The sequence below is a fragment of the Pocillopora verrucosa genome, chromosome 1, assembly GCF_036669915.1.
Source record: "Pocillopora verrucosa isolate sample1 chromosome 1, ASM3666991v2, whole genome shotgun sequence".
NCBI lineage: Eukaryota > Metazoa > Cnidaria > Anthozoa > Scleractinia > Pocilloporidae > Pocillopora > Pocillopora verrucosa.
Genome location: NC_089312.1, coordinates 32188783 through 32209660, shown reverse-complemented (window position 1 = coordinate 32209660; position 20878 = coordinate 32188783). Strand labels below are relative to the sequence as shown.

At 38.8% G+C, this 20878-nt stretch overlaps 2 protein-coding genes and 1 pseudogene across 4 annotated transcripts; all 3 read right to left on the bottom strand.

Moving 5' to 3' along the window:
* Window positions 1–8401: 8401 nt before the first annotated feature.
* LOC131775978 (uncharacterized) lies at window positions 8402–9380 on the bottom strand (annotated as a pseudogene).
* Window positions 8739–10981, bottom strand: LOC136278369 (uncharacterized). 3 transcript variants are annotated; one of them, XM_066161972.1, is made up of 7 exons: window positions 10842–10981; window positions 10531–10688; window positions 10092–10306; window positions 9878–9963; window positions 9753–9789; window positions 9445–9541; window positions 8739–8879 (listed from the first exon to the last, which is right to left on the bottom strand). In XM_066161972.1, the coding sequence occupies exons 3-6, from the start codon at window positions 10115–10117 to the stop codon at window positions 9460–9462; spliced, it is 231 nt and encodes a 76-aa protein (XP_066018069.1). In that variant the 5' UTR covers window positions 10118–10306; window positions 10531–10688; window positions 10842–10981; the 3' UTR covers window positions 8739–8879; window positions 9445–9459. The 3 variants fall into 3 exon arrangements, with proteins under 3 accessions (XP_066018069.1, XP_066018070.1, XP_066018068.1); XM_066161973.1 differs by having other exon boundaries at window positions 9753–9786; XM_066161971.1 differs by having other exon boundaries at window positions 9753–9963.
* Window positions 10982–16209: 5228 nt separating this feature from the next.
* LOC136282756 (glycine betaine transporter 1-like) lies at window positions 16210–20858 on the bottom strand. Its single transcript, XM_066170569.1, has 3 exons — window positions 20737–20858; window positions 19245–19299; window positions 16210–18933 (listed from the first exon to the last, which is right to left on the bottom strand). The coding sequence occupies exons 1-3, from the start codon at window positions 20840–20842 to the stop codon at window positions 17184–17186; spliced, it is 1911 nt and encodes a 636-aa protein (XP_066026666.1). The 5' UTR covers window positions 20843–20858; the 3' UTR covers window positions 16210–17183.
* Between the last annotated feature and the right edge of the window lie 20 nt (window positions 20859–20878).

Below are 20878 nucleotides of genomic sequence, written 5' to 3'. Positions count from 1 at the left end.
AAATATCGCTCCTCAAAACCGTGGGAAGGATTTCTAGTAGTGGCAGAATTTTTTCAGGCCGTTGCAGAGGATTTTCCAGTTCCAGCGTTACCTTAAAAAATTCTGAAAGTTATGGGATTTAACTCAAAGTCGTCTATTAAACAGTACTCCTTGGACAAATATAAAACTAAAAAATTATATTTACTGTTCCCAAGTATGGCCCAAATAGCTGAAAACTTCAGTTGAGGTCGGCAAGTTCATTATTTAGAATCGAAGTATCGTAAACTCTAAAGCAAATTTTTAAAATTGAATTTTCCTCAGCATGTTTATTCTCCTTTGTAGGCTCCTAAACGTCTGTCTTTCGAGGCTAACAGTAGACAGACTATCTTAATAAAATCTGAAACAAAACTCCTATCGCCCTCGGGTCTAAAGATACTTAAGAGCTTCCTTGAGGGCGGAATGAAAATTAATATCTTTACAAACAGAGCTCGCCATCGTTGCTTTTCTCCCACTAGGACAAAATGTCAGAATGACGCTCAAATGACACATTAGGCTCGTGATTGACAGCTGGAGCTTAACTGCACCTATCAGGAACTCCGTTCGTAGGCCAAATATTTCACCCGGTCGTATCGATTAGAAATTGCACTCAGGACTTCAGAAACCGAGTGATGAGACTGCTTGGCTATGTAACGAATAGAACCCCACATTACCGAAAAGCTTAGGCAAAAAGGGAACTAAAAGGAATTAAAACGAGTAAGCTTCTTCAACCGAATGTCAATATCATAAATTCCTCGTTGGAGGATATCAGTGACGACACTTACACCGTTTCGCAGGGACCAGTGAATGGGCGCAAACTGTCTGATAAACGTACCTGTAAAAGTTGTCTTTAATTGTCTTTAAACGAATACTTGAATACATATGAAGCGTGAAGTAACACATTTTTTCATACAAAGGAAAACAAATAACCTCCACCGAAAAGAAAAAACGAAAAAGTTAAATGATTTCGCGCCGTGAAATGCAAATGATCTCAACCAAACGCATAAAGGTCATACACGAAAACGAGTAAGTCGTTAATGGCAGTGGTCAATATTACTGTTAACGGCGTGACTGGGATACTATGAATCTCTGGTAAATATCTATTGAATGATAGCAATCATTGAACGTAAATTTAAGCTTAAAGAAACGGTAAAAAAAAAAACACACTTACTTCGCAGTCACGGCGATTAACCCCCAAAAATAGACAATTTTCTCCAAGTAAGGCCAAATTTCTACTCTCCCAAAAATCTAGTGGTTCTCATATGTTACCAAATTAACGTGGAACAATAGCACAAAAGTATGAAAGATTCACGTTTAAATCTGTGATAAAAATCGAGTTCCAGTAAAAATACTTATTTCTTATGTAGTAATTTCTGTTTAAGAGTGAAATGTCTGACAGTCAGTCGAGACGAAATTAGATTTGACTGGCTGATGGTTGGCGTCACATGCGGACCACAGCAACCTGTCATACCTATATTGGTTTTGAATATATTAATAAATTAGTGACATAAAAGCGCGGAAAGGGCTAATGAGACCGGTAGTACTATTGAAGATACGTTGAAGTCGAAAACGAACCAACTCGTTAATAAAATGGATAATAGTACTTGTAGTAGCGAACAAGAAGATGCTGCCAACCGATGTCGGTGGTTTCGCATCAATTGGAAATGGTGCAAAATGGGCAGCTCTGGTCTTGGAATAGATATCCGCTTAAATCCAGTGGTGTCGCTTGTGTCTGCTCAGATTATTTGGGGCTTTGTCCCTTGGTGCATATACAATCAAACCGTAGACAGCGAATTCTATGATGGCCGAGTGGAAGACATGGATCACCGCTACCTTTATCTGGATGTACATTGGTACCCAAGACGCCTGGGCTGTAAATATAATAGTTCTGTACTTCTCCAAATACGGCAACATGAAACTGGGAAAACCGGATGAAAAACCTGAATTCAACGACACGACCTACTTCACCATGCTGGTGCCGCTGGCATAGAGATCGGCTTATTCTACTTCGGAGTGGGTATGTTTACACCAGTTATTATTGCAGTTGGTACAATTCCAGCAATAATTCCTCATTCGAATTATTTCAAGAACCGCGATTTTGTAAAAGGCATGTGAGATGGAGCGAAACCCAGAACACATTCAATGATCGCCGAAGAATATTTTCATTGCTGTCATGTAATCATTCGAAGACTCAATACTCGTTTGCAAAGAAAATCGATTACACCTGAGAGCTATAGAATTAAACGGGTGATCACACAGTTCAAAAACTCAATCATTTTGAATCAATTTCATTCAGTTGTTTACTTCGTAGATCGCATCTGCGTGCGCCCCAGAAAACCATTTCAAAGTCAATTGTCAAAACTGTCATTGCATTAGCGAATATGAAGCAAGGTTAGTCGTACACGTTTGAATCTTCGACAACTTTATTTGTACCTTGCGCTTGTTTTTACATTCGTTTTCAAACTTTTTAAACAAGCCTCACTATCTTAAGGATAATAGTGGTATTTCACTGAATTTACAAGCCTTTTATCGTAAACATCTTTTTCCAAATTTCCAAATCATTTGCTCGAGAAGGAAAATAATTTACACTTTTACCACTTTGGTGGCAAAACTGAAAGAAATGAAGTGTCCAAGCGAAAGCACTAAAAGTTTAACATCGCTATTAAAGGTATTAATTTATTTCTTCCTCTATATATATGACAATCGACCCTGGCACCTCTTCCGTTGTCCCTTCTTCGTCTTGTTTGGTTGCACTTTTGCTTGCCATTTTCTGAGCAGGATTTTCTCGCTTTCTCGTCCTCGCGAGCGAAAGAGGTTTTTTATGCCTCTCCAAGAATTTGAATTTTATTTCAAAACAGGGAAGAACCTCTGATTTGCTTTGAAAAACGCTTGCGATTGTTTTTGGCTCTTCAAAAGGTGAAAATTGTTTTGAAAACACTCTAAAATGACATTGTAGAAAACATTGTTACACTTTGACGATGGTTGTTATGTTTACCTAGATGCGAAACAAAATCACTCAGCCTCGTTTTCAACTCTCAATTCCACGCTAAATACTTCGCTTCGTTGACCAATCAGAATGCGAGATTTTATTCAGTTATGCGATTCTATAAAAATCATTGCTTGTCGTTATCAGTTAGGCGCAGTTAAATGGTCCCTGATCGTAACAACATAAATGACATTATTCCCTGAATCCCGTACAACTAAAGTGATTTCTATCAACTTCAAAGTTGTAAAATATTTGATTTACAAGAGTAGCCGTTCATTCATTCGAATGCAGTTCAAAGTCTAACCTAGGACATTCTATCTTTTCAAAAAATATATACCATTAAGTCGGGTCGGTACCGCTCGAAAATAACGAAAATAACAGCTTTTTCCATAATACATATTCAACCTAAGCCCTTTAGAAAATGAAGGAATTTCCCTATGTGGCTGGCTAGTAAAATCACTCTGAGAGTGTAATTGCGCAATCGTACCCAGAGGTCATTGGGCCCTCAACACCGTGACAACTAACTGTGATCCAATGAGGTGTTCACATGCCGATCACGCGTGTTATCTTGATGATGATTGACGTTGTGATGCACAGACAGGGCCGGGTCACATGACGAATCACGAGATTTTGCTTATAAAACTCTTTGGTCAGTTGTTTTGTATTTCAACGTATTTGGGTTGCGATCTCCTGGAGCATTATGGCGCAAACGCGTAAAATACTTACAGACGCATATACAAGTCGTATTAATCGCGGCTAATCCACACTGAAAGATGTTATTTAGCGGTAATTTTGGAACGGATTGAGTCGCGAACGCTTGAAAGCCATGAAAGCCTTGAATGCCTTGTATGCTAAGTATGCCAATGTCTTAGTTGAAAAACGTTCACTTGTTGTAAAAAGCAAAATCTGAAATCTGAAACCAAACTGCATATACTCTATGCAATCTATTGAACAACACTACTACCGTTAGACTGAAGAACATAACTATAATGGTGCAAACTGCTTGTGAAGAAAGACAACATGTTGGATTCACTTCATAGCAAGGAACGTGGCTACGATAACAGCACGAATGGTATTAATTTCACGATCAGAAAGGAATCTTATGTTTGTTTTCATTGTAGTTGTATGGATATTCTTTTTTAATAAATACGTGATCGAAACCCTGTTTTTTTTGTGTATAATGTTATTATGCTAAATATTGTTTACGCAGTTGTCTTGTCACAGGCGGCCCAAGCTCACGTCTCGAGAAAAAGCCAACGATTAATTCATGAACGCGTCACGCGTTGTGTGACTCGGTGTTAAGTTACGAGAGGAACTGCACGTTATAAGGAATAGTATAGGGTACGAAGTATGGTCGATTTACAACGATACATATTTCGAAATATGAACATTTTTCTCGTAAAATCAATAAAACTTACTCATACCCTGTGTATCCGTTGTATTTTCTGGCGATTTCTGCCGTTCTAAGCTTGCTTAACCATCACTGTTATCACGTCATCTACATTTATTACGTTGGTAAAATCTGTACAGACATCACATCAACCAACTCGCGCGCAAAGTAAGAAGACTGAAGGCTTGAAATAATATTGCGATCGATTTTCACCAAGAAATGGGCCAGGAATATTCCACAATAGTGCAAATAATCGCGAACGCGGATCGCAGTAAAGCGATTGCGTGACGCTCGGTAAGCTGTAGGTTGACATGTTATTATATACCTGACGTAAAAACTCTTCAGATTCTTAGTCTGCATTTTGTACCCACTCTGCAGTCTGCAGTCTATATTTTGTATCCGGTCTGCAGTCTGCTGTCTGCATTTTGTACTAACAGGTATCCGTGGCACCAATACAGTTTATTTTTGGTTACATTTATTCGCAAAACACACATTATCTACCACAAAATACCTGTGAGTGAGGTAATTCGACATTTTCGTTCTTTCCCACATTAATATTCTTCTCTCCTTTTGTAAGAATGTAGACATCACTCACAATGTTTCAAGTAATCCACCCACCCTACAAAAAATAACTCTTGCATGCATAGCATGCCTATGTTTTGAAATAGGTGTATGCCCTTGGCCAGACTTGAGCGCACTATTTCAGTATACTAGTCCGACACCCATAGTATAACTACACTTGATTCCAAGGATCCAGTACCATCCAGGTATCCCAGTTACCCTGCTCACATGGTCTAGTTACAGAACACAACATGCATTAGCCCATAATTTGATCGTCTATTATCATTATCGCACAAATAATAAGGAAACTGTAACAGGAGAGGAGATTTTAAAGTCATGTCGCGTGCTTGTTGAATTACAAGTTCCTGTGTGAAACAACTTCGGCTTTCCCGGATGACAGGAAACTCCCCTTATTTGATAGGAAATATCAATAGCCCCATAAAATTCATTAACTGCGTCATGTTTCCAGAAAATAAGACTGGAAAATGTTTTTTCCACCTTCCACCATCAAGAAATTCCACGTAGAAGTAGTATTTGTAGCGTGGCTGCTTGACCTTTCATGAGAAGTAAAAATTGTTTATCTTTTTTTTTTCAAGAAGACACTTCTAGAAAGTTCTTAATCCTTCTGTTATCTTATTTTCCTGTTTTTTGACTGCAGATATCATCTACATTTGCTATTATTCTCGCCGATTGTCATGGCCTTTCCTGCGTGCATGTGCGTGCTAGTCATATACAGCACTCTTTCGAGTTTCTTTGGGTGGTGTCGGGCTTAGGTGTGTTGGTCTGGCTCAAAAGATATTTGCACGCTGCAACACGGGTTCCTATGTTTGCTCCTTTTTCTTTATTTGTATTTTTATTCTCTCTCTTGCATTATCACACATTTATGTTTTTTTTATTCCCTCAGCGCGTTCCCTCAGATTTGGAAGTAGGCTATGAAAAGTCAATATTGACCAATATTAAACCCTTTTCTATCACTATTTGTTACAGAGAACCCCTGTTATTTATAAATTTATTTCTCAATAGAATGTGTTTTTATTTGCTATCTATTTCCATTAGAACATGAAACTAAGTCCTGATAAGTTTTTTTGTTTCGTGACCCCCAAAAACTGTGTTTGCGACAACATCAATTAAGAAATCAAAGGCAATTACGCCTGAGAAATTCGCTTTTAGCCTTCTACCCGCAGAAGGCAAATCCATGTAATGAAACGTTCTAAGACCCCTGTAAACTAGAGACATTAAGTGATGTTGAGGGGTCAAATATTTACACTAAATCTGTTACCCTCAAAGGATCACGTACTCGTACATGTAACGTCCGGAAAATATCACGCATATATCACACCGTGGGCGCACCTAGCGAATTCTATCCGCTGGCTTCAATAGTAAAGAGACTACCTATTTACTATTTGTATATGAACAAGCTTATTTGCCCTACTTGAAAAAGTCCTTGATGAAGTCTACTCTTGTCAGATGAAACGTGTGGGAGATAAATACAAGTTTTTACTTTCTCAGTTCGTGCGGTGGTGCTCACTAGCTTGTTCCGTCAAAAACGCTTTTAATGTGAAGTCACGTCGACCTCGACAGAAAAATTTAGCTTACACTGTCATAATCAATGGTTTGATACCGTAACTACCCATTTAGGTAATGAAATTCTTGTCAAATGTTTTGAAAACTTTGTCTACCCTTGATTGCACGCAGAAAAGAAAAGGCAAATTCCGAACGGTATTTCAAAATATTTTATTTATTGGTCAATTTATGAACTGTTTTATAACAGCGCGAGGAAAAAGAAAAATTGAAACAACCGGCGTATCGAACAAATAAATTCCAATTTTTTCAACAAGGAGTTTGTAATTTTTCCCAATGAATTTAAGTGGGGGTCAATTTTTTGTGACAGCCAAAGATAGACATCTCTGAAACGTGTCCTCATTCTCGCAACAGCACAACAGACATTGTTAATCCTATGTAGTGTAGGTGTATCAGTTGTATTACGTCTTCATAGTGATGCCATATAAGAAATCAAGTGTTTAAAGAGCCCTCAATTCAACCTAACACTCGAATTGATAGAGTCAAGATGGTGCAGTTGTCTTGCTCATTTGCAACTAACTGTAGAACCAAATGTTATTTTTCTCGCGCTGGCCAGGGATGGCAACAGCTCATACCTATAAATTCGTGGTTGTACAGCTTAAAAACAAAACATTTGAGAGACGTCGATGTATCCCAAACATGCATTTCGTTCGAGAAGAAGCTTATTCTAGCGCGTATTGGCTTATTTGGAGAGTTACGAAGACCGCTATTTCACGATGTGCCTCAAATATCGTGCACAACTTAGTGTGAGATTCAGACCTTTGGGTTCGTAAATGCCAGTATCCTCCTCATAAAAATCGGAGACATAAAGTGAGAGAGAGATGAATCTGCAGATGGCAGAAGAAATCAAAGCTAGTGGCGAGTCTTCCTGGTGGCAAGGTGACTGTAAACATAATAGAACACTTACTGTAACTGCTATCTTAGATGTCGGTCATGAATAAGGAAGAAGGGCAAGAAGAGCGCTTATCTGAACATCAGTTTTCCTAACTGGTGATTTGTGACTGAGATGAACTTTATATCACATGATTGCTAGGGATACGCAGGTACTGTAGAAGCGCTCTCATAAATAGAGGTGGGCGATCCTCCCTCTGACTTAAGAACTGCGACAAGTTTAGATCTCAGACCAACTGACACAGTTTGGAGCACCTCAGGGTCTCACTAGGCTCATCACATTAGAAACCTTCAGCAAACTAATCGTAGAAGCGGGTGGTTATCGGTAACGTGCACAGATCTCTGAACGTGGGTCATTGCAAGAACTATATCCAATCCGTCACAGACAAAACAAGAAAGCGAGATATTCTTGCTAAAAGGAAGAACGTATCGAGACGTTTCAGTCATTGACTGCCATCCAAAAGCACCCTAACAAAGACAAACACAGTGAAGCTGACAAAAAAGGATCCGCCTATGATAAGATCAAGAGGAAATAGACGAAGACCGGCTTGCCATTCTATAGGGGATGGCTACGTTCAAGGACGGTGTTACGGGAAAATTTACTGATTTTCCCGTGTGTGTTATTCGGTACATATTTATTCGTAAACTTTCACATTTAACCATTTCAAGTCCTTTCATTTTAAAAAAATAAAATGCATAAAAACCACAATGGCTTTTAGAATAGATTTTTGTTGATTACTCACTTTTACTATGCACCTGCTTGTCGGCACTTTTGTCATTTATTACATGGTTTTTTTAGGTAAATATAAGTGTTAATGGTCTTTCTGGAAACATTGGTTTTCATGGTAGATAGCAGCTGAGTTTATACTCGTAATTTTATTTTCTTTTCATGCGATGGTTTCCAAACCAACCTTGCATAGATAAGCAGAAACTTTTAATTGCTTTTCCGTTTTTTATTTCCTAAGCTGTGCTACTGATTACTGTTCACTGTTAAATATAAATAAAAGACAAAACTTATGGAAATCATTCATCTGTTTTTGTATTTTCCTGATTCGGTACATCAAGTAGTTCTGCTGGCTGCTCAACCTATTCACAGGGGGCAATAATGATTTCTTTCTTGGTGGATGCCAACTTCTTTTGGATGTTATGTAACTGTTCCTTATAAAATATGATTGCTGATTCGTCTGATAATTTGGATACAAGCTTTTCAATCCTTTTGTCTAAATCCACTTTCTTCATGTTCTTTAGATGAGATGCTTCCTCCCTTTCATCTTTAGTTACATACACTAAAGGAGTCAAGGGCAGGTCTACTCTCTGCTTTCCATTAATGAGCGCTTCTTGAAGGCCATTTCTCGGTTGGCAGAGGCTAATTCTGTTACATCAACCAGACTCAGGCCAAGAGCCTTGCCATCAACAGAAGCATGTAATTTTTCATCAAGTGGTCTGCTCAAATACCTGTGGTTATATTGGGAGGGAAGTCGATGCAAGTTCACAGAATGAGGAAATAATAAGAAAGTTGTAATGGATGGCAGCTGCTATTTTAAGCACTACAGCAAAGAGGAGGAAAACTTAATATACTAAAAAAAGCTTCACTTCACTCTTCTAAATACAAAAAAATCAAATTTTGAAAAACAGGTTATTTACCTGATCTACTTACTATGTTAGTTAATTATTTAGGGCTAATAAATTGCTTATTGAAATTTCGGATCAATATCAGTATCTGGGCAACTGCCCACCTACCCCTCCCCTAACCCAACAACAGTCAATTAATAACAAGTTAAGGATAATGTTGGGTTAGGGGAGGGGTAGGTGGGCAGTTGCCCAGGTACTGATATTGATCCGAAATTTCATTTTTTCCTGGAGATAAGGGGTGGGGGTCACCACGTGAAACAAGGCAACAGTATTTTCTTTTTGCAGTTAACCCTGTATGTGTAATGCAGATTGTCTGTAATTCATATATTTATTAATAACTACAACCCCAGGACCACAAAGCCACCTTTCGTGTCGTAATGTTACTCACAAAGCCACAATTTCTTTACTTAGGCCATCCCTCTCCTGGATAACTGGGCCTCATCTTTTGGATCCTGCATGCCAAACCATGAGAATGTTGTACCCTGCTGCTGAAACAGAAATCAATTGAAATAATAACCCAGCAAGGAATAAATCCTACGGAATTGTGTTTATTGACTGTAGTGTAATGTCCTGTCCATTACCAACATCCACCTAGCCCTGCATCTCCATCTTGAAAATCTATTGGACAGAGGATTATCTATAATAGACCCGGGTCTAAAAACACGACAAGCAAAATTTTAAAATGTATCATTTTACCTGACAGCCATGTTTGACATGTTCCTGCCACAAGCTGCTGTAAATTAATACAATTTTAGCACCATTTGTATTAAGAAGATTTAAAGATTTATTGACTTCTTCAAGTTGGGTACCAAGGCCTTCACCTTTAGATTGGTTTCCACCACTGCTCACAGATTCGTGCTGTTCAATGAAATTCTTAAGGTCCACAGGGAACAGGGTACGATCACATCTGCATGGGCAATAATAAAGAAATTTTGTCATCACAACAATACAATTATTTTAATATTGCATTGAGCACCCTGATGATCTGTAAATTACCATGTTGGCGTTGAAATTGTTCTTTTGATTTGAACTTGCCTGCCAGATAGTCCTTGCTGCTGCATTTAACTCTGCATTTCATGCAAATAAATCTGGGGTGCACATTCGGTAAATCCACCAACACAGAGACCTCCCAAATTTGTTTAATTTCATCCTCGTGCGTAGCGACGTCTTCTTTCCTATCTTCTCCCTTTATTTTTTTTCCCACAAATTCGGTAAAGTGCCTGGAGCAGTCGAATATGCTCTTCCATGTACTTAATAGAGAAAAATAGAAAACAACTGTCGTAAAAACGAAGGAACGATGCATTACTCAAGCCTTACAACAACAGCGGTTTGGGTACACTTGTCAGGCCTCAACAGGCCCCTTGTAAGGCCCCTTGCCATGTTGAAACTTTAACAGCACTAGAACCAGTAAAAAATATAAACAGCTCAACAAAAATACGCAAATACTAAGAAATAACGCGTTCTCTTTACTAACCTTAGGATTAGACCTCACAATCGCGTCTATCTCGTCGCTTGACACCGAAAAAATTCAATGATAATTAGACAGTTTGCGCTCTCTCACTTCCAAAATGGCCGCTTATTCTCCTTCTCAATGTTAGGTCGAAAAACGTCCCCGATAATGCCGGATGGACGCTAGGAGAGAATGGAAACAACATATTTTCTTTGTGTGCGTAAAGGTCCACCATTTTTGGGAGGGAATGAGATTCAAAATATAAGTGACGTCACCTACACTGTTTCGCAGGGACCAGTGAATGGGCGCAAACTGTCTGATCAACGTATACGTACCTGTGAACGTTAAAACGTTGTCTATAATCCTCGTTCGAAAGCTGCTCTAGGACGTAACAGCCCCATGGTATACGAATACGTATGGAGCGTGAAGTAACACATTTTTCATACAGAGGAAAACAAATAACCTTCACCGAAAGAATAAAACGAAAATGTTAATTGGTTTCACGCCGTGAAATGCAAATGATCTCAACCAAACGCATGATCAGTCATACATGAAACGAGTAAGTCGTTAATAGCAGTGATCAATATTACTGTTTACGGCGAGACTGGGATACTATGAATCTCTGGTAGATATCTACCGAATGATTCGAAATGATAACAATCATTGAATGTAAAGTTAAGCTTAAAGAAAGAATGAAGTGTGAGAAAAACACACTTACTTCGCAGTTATATGGCGATTAAACCCAAAAAACAGACAATTTTCTCCAAGTAAGGCCAAATTTCTACTGTTCGAAAAATCTAGTTGTTCTCATATGTTACCAAATTAACATAGAACAATAGCACAAAAGAATGAAAGATTCACGTTTAAATCTGTGATAAAAATCGAGTTCCATTGAAAATACTAATTTCTTATGTAGGAATTTCTGTTTAGGAGTGAAATGCCTGACAGTCAGTAGAGACGAAATTAGATTTGGCTGGCTGATGGGTAGGTGTCACATGCGGACCACAGCAACCTGTCATACCTATATTGGTTTTGAATATATTAATAAATTAATGACATAATAGCGCGGAAAGGGCTAAGGAAACCGGTAGTACTATTGAAGATACGTTGAGGTCGAAAACGAACCAGCTCGTTAATAAAATGGATAATAGTACTTGTAGCAGCGAACAAGAAGATGCTGCCAACCGATGTCGTTGGTTTCGCATCAATTGGAAATGGTGCAAAATGGGCAGCTCTAGTCTCGGAATAAATATCCGCTTAAATCCAATGGTGTCGCTTGTTTCTGCTCTGATTATTTGGGGCTTTGTCGCTTGGTGCATAATCAAACCAGAGACAACGAATTCTACGATGGCCGAGTGGAAAACATGGATCACTGCTACCTTTATCTGGATGTACATTGGTACCCAAGACGCCTGGGCTGCAAATACGGCAACATGAAACTGGGAAAACCAAATGAAAAACCTGAATTCAAAGACGCGACCTACTTCACCATGCTGTTTGCCGCTGGGTATGTTTACACCAGTTATTAGTGTAGTTAGTACGGTTCCAGCAATAATTCCTCATTCGAATTATTTTTGTAAAAGGCGTTTTAAATAGAGCGAAACTGGTCGAACGGCTGGTGAGAAACGATAATATTTCTCGCTCATCAGAACGCTGATTTTGTTTTATACGGTATAAAAAATATGCGAAGAATATTAAATCTCTCCTACTTCTTTAAAATATAAAATAAGATAAAGAAGGCGATTTCATGATAATATTTCCTCAGAGTTCTCTGAGTGAAATTCCGATTATTTCATTCGCACATGCTCAGTAACGCTCATAGCAAGTAAAACTACTTTCCTCGGGTTAGAGTACAACTTTTCATATGTGGAAGTAAAATTGCTATGATGTCGTTACGCGTGATAACCTGCCACTTAACGCGTCAAATGAATATAAACTATTAAAAGCATTGTTTACAGACCGCAGAAAAGCTGCGCGCTATTTATGCAATTACACTCTTTGAGTGGTTTTACGAGCCAGTCACATAGGAAAATTCGTTCATTTCCTAAAGAGCTTAGGTTAAATATGTATTATGGAAAAAGCTGTTATTTTCGTTATTTTCGTTATTTTTTAGAATTCAAACGTGTACGACTTATCTTTGCTTCATATTCGCTAATGCAATGACAGTTTTGACAATTGACTTTGAAATGGCTTCCTGGGGCGCACGCAGATGCGATTTACGATGTAAACAACTGAATGAAATTGATTAAAAAAGATTGAGTTTTCGAACTATGTGATCACCCGTTTAATTCTATAGCTCTCAGGTGTAATCGATTTTCTTTGCAAACGAGTATTGAGACTTCAAATGGTTACATGACAGCAATGAAAATATTCTTCGGCGATCACTGAATATGTTCTGGTTTCGCTCCATCTCACATGCCTTTTACAAAATCGCGGTTCTTGAAATAATTCGAATAAGGAATTATTGCTGGAATTGTACTAACTGCAATAATAACTGGTGTAAACATACCCACTCCGAAGTAGAATAAACCGATCCCTATGCCAGTGGCACCAGCATGGTGAAGTATGTCGCGTCGTTGAATTCAAGTTTTTCATCCGGTTTTCCCAGTTTCATGTTGCCGTATTTGGAGAAGTACAGAACTATTATAATTACAGCCCAGGCGTCTTAGGCACCAATGTACATTCAGGTAAAGGTAGTGGTGATCCATGTTTTCCACTCGGCCATCGTAGAATTCGCTGTCTCCGGTTTGATTATTTGACAACCACTTTTGTGGTCACTAATCGTTGTTTCAGTGGCAGCGTAACGGTTCAAAGCGGGTTGTTGCCTCAACTCTATTGAAATGTATAGTGTTCTGGCAGGAGAGCAAAGCGCGATGCTCCGGGAATAAAAACTCTTATGGGCTTTACATTATATCGGAATGAGTTTTGTTCAAGAACGAGTTCATCCCGGTTGCCACATGATACCAGTGTAAAATTATTCGAAACTAGTCATTTCTGAATGATTTTATTGAGGTTTTCATTCCAGAACGAAACACTTATTCCGGACGACCTTTGGTACCTGTATAAAGTAAACGCGGTACGACACTCATATCTGTATGAATCCTTTTTAGGAGCGAGGGAAGCATAGAAAAAGGACGTAAATACTTGTTTTAACAAGTTAAATTATCTTGCATGTAAACGCGGTATGAAAGTAATTTCGTTCCGGAACGAAACCCATTTTGGAATAATGTAAAAGGTACCTTAAGGACGGACCATTAGATTTTTGATCCAGGGGGGGGGGGTCTTTTGCCAATTGCACGATGTATTTTCTTCCATTAAGCCTATGCTCGATTTTTTTGCCCAAATACCGAGCGAATTTCAAGTGATAATTTCAGGAAGTAAGAAGCAACAACAAAAAGATTCCTATCAAAGCGAGGTGCCATTTCCAGTCATACCTGGTCGGACACCTTGAAAACAAAGGATGACACGCAAGCAGTTTACTGCAAATTTGAAATGAAAATAATTCTGATGCCTCTTTGAAAAGAAAAAAAGCCTTGAACAGTAGACATCGCAAGGTCTTTGACGATGTTACAAAAGAATACTTATTGCATTAGAAGTGCAAACATCGAGCACATCGATAAAAGAGTTCTTATTTTTAGGATTTTTTAAATTTTTTTGCGTTTAAATTGGTAATTTTTAGGGGTAGATATCAGTCGTTGCCACTCCCACACGGATAAGACTCAGGTACCTTTATAATTTTATAGAGGGTCTCAATGGGGTGATGGCTTTTACGGCTAACGGTTAAAATTTTGGCCAATTTATGGCTAACGGTTAACACCTTTCCATTGTTTCCTTGAAACACTGTGCGCTTAATTACGCATCCCGCCAGACGGCGGGAAGTCTACAAAGTGCTCAGACATGAGTATAGAAAACTCCGCCTCTGTCTGGATTTTTGGTAGCCTATTAACCAATTCCCAATCAAGGCCTAAGTCTGACGGGACGCGTAATTTTGCACAAGGTGGTAAGTAGCCAGGTTATATGAATTTTCCAACGTCTTGCGTACTGTCTGTGGTACAAGCTTGCCAATTCCCCAATAGGCTTTTGGAATCGACTTAACCCTACCTTTACCATGGCCGTACGCTTCTTGAGGCACTCTACATCTACTAATGGAACCACGAATCCACCTAACACCGGCACCGAGATTTAATCTATGAGTGGGGCAAATTGTAAAATCATCGATATCTTTTGGCGTCTCGAAGATGCCGGCTCGCGACTAAATAAGATCAACTTCAGTTTCTGGATCTCCGCAAGTAACTTGAAATGTCTCTTTTACAACTACGCAAGGGAACGACCTGAGATATGCAACGTCGGTCTTCTCGATAACAAAACCTAAAAGTCCCACCAGCGAACGATTTAATTGAACAGCAACTCTCCTTGTTTGCATGTAAAATGAGACGCTTATACAACAGATCAGTTAGCTAAATCAGTATGTAGCTTGTCAATCGAATTGACTTTAGTAAACATTCTTTGACTTCCGCCGGCAAAGGAATTATTGATGGATCTGGACAATTTAGTTTTCTGAATACAGTAATTCTTGGAAGGTTTTTATAGATATGCAGAGAGGGCCAAAAAACCTTTCTCTTGGTAATTCGAAGGGTTAATTCATTTTTGAATTTATATGTATCACGCTCGTCATGCAACTAATATAATAATGTGGAGAAGACTGGGATTTATAAACTGCAAATTAAATCTGGCTAAAATGTGGTAGAGCATAACTTGATCATCCAAACAGCTAATAAAATCATAAATAAACAAGGTAAGAGAGTCATGCTAGATTTCTTTACAAATTGTAGTGATTTATGCAAATAAACGGTGGCGATAAGTAGGCACACCATGTTTATTTCATAGTCGCTAGCAAGTAAATTTTGCCGGACTTTTTCACGATAGAACAGCACAAATACACAAGTAAATTTTTACAGTATCTTTATAACCATCCTTTTGTCTTTTAAAAGCTTGAAGCTCTGTAGATTCTGTCATATCGGTCATTGTTAAAACTGTCTTTGTTTTGATGCTACTTTTCGACATAGAAAAAGTATGTCGGACAAAAATATTTACCAAAAAATTAATATTTCTTTGCCAGCTTCAATAATGACAAGGAATTAAGTTTAGATGATAAAACAAAGGATTATGCCGACAGAAATACCGAAGGTCAAGTAAATTCGTTACATGAGGTCACACAACTCGGGTAATATTCAGGGTGAGAATTTGCATATTTGAGCGATCGAACGAATTTAAAGTACATGTGACGGGGGTTCCCCTTCATTTACTTCACTAAAAAGCTATCAACGAACATTTTCTGGCTAATAAGAGAATATGAATTTCAATTACATAAATCGAATTTCCCTTCATTTACTCCATTATAGGGCTATCAACGAACATTTTTACGCTGATAAGGGTACGAATTTCAAGTACATGTACATAAAGTGAGATTCCCCTTCATTCATTTCCTTTTGGGCGAAATTACTGATAACACTTGAGTGAAAGTTCGACGGTATCCAGTACATTTGTAACCTGGTTAACGTACCGTTAACCAAAAAGTGATAATCTATAGTCTACTTTAACCCTCGAAACTGGCAGCCTTGGACATGTCAGCCAGGTTGGTTTCATTTCCATAAATATTACTATAAACAGTCATTGAATCGTTAATTTAAAATGTCACTTCAGTTGATGCAGTTGTTAGTTTCCAAACGCTTAGTTAGTAAACTCTTTATTATCGTTTTGTTCAGTCTTTCGTTAGTTAATGATTATTACATAATAAGTTTGTTCAAAGACGTGTATAAGAGATTGGATTTCGATCATTGTTACTAGATATCAGTTTGTTCTTAGATGCTATCGCTGTCAGTTATTTGCTGTCCTTAGGAGCTGAACAAAGTAAGTCTTTATCTCTTCTGCATTTACGATGTTTAACTTTTGTCTGTATTATTGGCGTTGTTCTCGTATTCAGCTTTCTGTGCAATTGCTTCATTTTTAGTTAGGTTGATGTAACATTTCGCAACGCATTTTTCTTAGTTTAGTTTCTGTTGTATTTTCTCTGAGTTTCCTTACCATACCATACCATACCATACACCTACGTCTCAGCGCTATCTTCTACAATCATTAAAGATCGCTTCACATTCTATATGCGTTCGAATTGTCTACTCAGCCGCTTAGGCAACCTTTTGAGGTTACAGCAGTCGCCGATTCTCTAATAGTTGTAGATGCGCAAATTTACTTACATCGCATTATTTTTAAAGATCAAAGGTGACCATCGTCCTAAATATAACGATAACGAAAATGATGCATTTGTACAGCGCACTATCCATATCAAAATGCTTTACTGTGCTTTGCAACACTTTGCAATCATGTGTTATTAGCGGAGCTACTGCTAAAACATGCGAAAAATTAAATTTTTACCTTACAAAATTTTAAATAAAATTAAATATTTACATATTATTCAACAAGCTGCTGGAAAATTGTGCGCCCTAGCAATCTCCGTGCAAAGCTTCTCAAAGTTGTCGTTTCCTGTTGTCTTATGAAGATTATAACTTATGATATTTGTCCTTAAAATTGATCATAAACAGAACAAGAACTTTAAATTAAAATTTTTTAATTATACTATAAGTCCCATAAAATGATATCTATACTAAGAGTTAAAAACATTATACGTCCGTTTTTCTAGCATCTGGATCCATTAGTTTTTCCATCTCTCCGAGAGGTATACGACATGACTCAGGCAGACAGTGTCCATTTTGGATATGATTCGTCGGCTTATGGTTTTTCATGTGGTGTTCCATCTGGTAAGCAGCAAATGGGTATAACACCATGACTGCGAAGAAGTCTTCAGCTATGTTTCCGTTGATTTCGTATTTCTCGCGGATCGAGTTGCGTACCCCGGTAGCATAGGCGAAGAAACCAAAGAGCAGAGTATATCCAACGTAGCAGATCCCTGAAAAAACGCAGAGGCGTTCCAGAACCAGCATGGAAATACAAGCGTAGAACGGTAGCGCCATGATCAGCATATGGGTCCACATTCTACCATTTTGTTTCTCTACCATTCCAGCTGCAGTTCCCATGGAGTACCAGGGAGCAAAGATGCTGATTATTACTTTACATACGCTCTCGACGGTTGGGGTACTTAAAACATCCAGAAGTCCAGTGGTGAATTGTGGACCGTTAGGATCCAGGTCTCCAGCCTCTACTTTGACGGCCTTCCATAGTGCCTTGGACATAAAGCAGAGTATGATTGTGTATGGCGCTCCAGAAGCGATAGAAACTGTTTGCAAGGCATTCAGTGCTTCGTTGCCTCCGACGTAAAGAAGAGCAGTGGCTGTAGCACCTTCTGTTAGAGCCCAAAAGACTCGTTGTAGGACTGGTGGCTTTGGGTCGCCATTGGCTGACAGACAGTCTATAACAAGTGAGCCACTGTCAGAGCTTGTGACAAAGTAAAGGACAATGCTGATCAAGGAGAGCGCGGAAAGGAAACTTCCCATGTCTCCATATTGGCTCATTACATCGAACCACATGCCATTTTCATCACGACAGGACGGGCGGAATAAACCGTTCAGAGACTCTGAAGCGTTAGTTCTACCCAGAGCTGAGTCGCATGTTATATTGGCAAGAGCAGCCTTTCTTTCCATTTGAAGTCCTGCTCCTCCAAAAACGCTGAACCATAAGATTGAGAAGGCCACTGGTGCAGCGAATGTTGCGATGATGAACTGTCTGATGGTTCTTCCTCTGGATATCTTTGCGATGAACATGCTAACGAATGGTGTCCAAGCAATCCACCATCCCGAGTAAGAAATGGTCCATGCGTCCATCCACCCAGTGGCTTCCTTGCGATCGGGTGCATTTCCAAGTTGAGCGAAGGCGTCAGTGTGGATGCCACGTTGGACGATAGTTTGCATGTAATAACCAGTGCTCTGGACGAGCAAGTTCAGACTATAACAGGGAGCGTCAAAGAAGAACACGAGCATCATAATGAACACGCCCAAGGCAAAGCAAGTCTCGCTTAGGCGTCGGATCCCCAGTTTCAGTCCACTGTTGATCGAGACAGTAGCACAGGCCATTACGCACCAGACGATGATAATTTGATTAAAGGTGCTGACCTCTACTGAACTTTCTAGGCGATGGACACCGGCATTGAGCTGCATAACACCCAGTACCAAGCTTGTACATACGCCAAACATAGTACAGACCACTGAAATTATATCGATGGCGTCGCCTATCCATCCATAAATCTTGTCACCTATGAGGGGGTACATGCAGGAGCGCATTGTCATGGGAAGCCCTTGTCTGTATCCTACAAAGGCAAGGAGAAGGCCAACTACAACGTACACAATCCATTCGTGAATTCCCCAGTGGAATAAAGTTAAGTTGATGGAGTCTTGAGCGCGTTGATTGTCAGTGTACCTGGGGCAAAGGAATGATTAAATAATTTAGTTGTGTAAAAAAATAGTCGAAAATTTTTGTGATTTATTCATTACCAGGGTAATTTTTATCATTAATCACTGCCGTCCCCCTGTTCTCCCGTTCCGCTGTTCCGCTGTTCCTCCGTTCCTCCCGTTCCCCTACCCCACGTTCCCCGTTCTCTATTTTAAAGATAGCCTACACATTTGTTGGAAAAAAATGTAAGTAATTAAGTAATTCTACTGACAGTAACTCAAATGTTATTTCTGTGCCACTATAGCTGACATATATATTAGTGAATACCCTCTACATACCTGTTATAATGGCGTTTTTCATAGAAACCAGGTGCGTAGTGCCATACTGGTTCAGCTGTAACACAAGAATAGCCACATTAGCATGAGGAGAACTGGTCAGGGTAAAATATCAATTGCTACATAATTAACTGGTCCATCGTGTATTGACTCGGAAGAACTGGAATGCCAAAAATTATTCCTGTAAATCAGTTAATATGAATTGTTACGCTTGTGAACTCATAATTCAGAAACACAATTGAAGTTCACGGAAAACACCAAGAATAGTTCTCTTTGCCGTACACTTTTAGAAGTTCAAGTCAGAATGTTACATTTTTGCGTATTGTTAACCGTCCAAATCCGCACAAGCAGGAATAGAGTTGTAAGCAGTAAGAATATAAAGTTTGACTATTCTCGCGGTTGAGGGGCAGATAACTGGCTTATTTACGATATTGAAAGCAGTGAACAAAGCTCTTGAACATTCTTAAAATATTCACAGCGACATGCCATTTGAAAGCGTGGGTAAATGGTCCACTTGAACTTTGTACTCATAAAGCGCGCGAAAAAATATACGTTAACCATTCATTGATTCATTCATTTATTTATGTGAATGAATTCCAGTTGTGTCATGCCATGTGGATTATCCATTTATTCACCGTAATGCATTTCTTGTTCTTTAATTGAAGTCAGTCTCATGAAGCGCCATTAATAACGTTGCTTCAAGCTAAGTTATTATTTCGAGTAAAATGTTTTTTGGACCTAAATCGAGTTGGATAGTGTAAATAGTATCATAAATAATTTCAGGCATTGAGCAAGGAATTTTAAAAGTGTTTTTACAGTAAAATGGAATATTATCGAAACAAAATACGCAACGAATCTTACAGAATCAAAACGGATGAACGGTATGAACTACAAAAAAAAAACAACAACAACAAACTGAGAAAACGAAACGGGTTATTCTATTGGGTTATCATACGACAGAATACGTGACATCGCTGTTTAGCGATATAATCGAACCGCTTGTTAATTCTAGGAAAATCATTGCTCGCCGTTATCAGTTAGGCGCAGTTAAATTGTCCCTGATCTTAACAACATAATTGACATCATTCTCTGAATCCCATTCAACTGAAGTGATTTCTATCAACTTGAAGGTTATAAGATATTTGATCTACAAGAGTAGCCGTTCATTCATTCGAATGCCGTTCAAAGTCTAACCTAGGAAATAAATATCATTACGTCGGTTTGGTACCGCTCGAAAATAACGGCTTTTCCATAACACATATTTAACTCAAGCTCCTAAGAAAGGAAAGAGTTTTCGTGGCTGGCAAGTTAAGTCACTCAAAGAGAGTTGCATAAATTGCGCAAGGTTTATCTGCGGTCATGTTTCTCACCAGCCGTTCAACTGGTTTTGCTCCAGCTCACACGCCTTTTACAAAATCGAGGTTCTTGAAATAAGTCGAACGAGGAATTATTGCTAGAATAGTACTGACTACGATAATAACTGCTCTAAACATACCCACTCCGAAGTAGAATAAACTGATCCCTGTCCCAGCGCCAAACAGCATGGTGAAGTAGGTCGCGTCTTTGAATTCAGGTTTTTCATCCGGTTTTCCCAGTTTCATGTTGCCGTATTTGGAGAAGTACAGATAAATTATTCT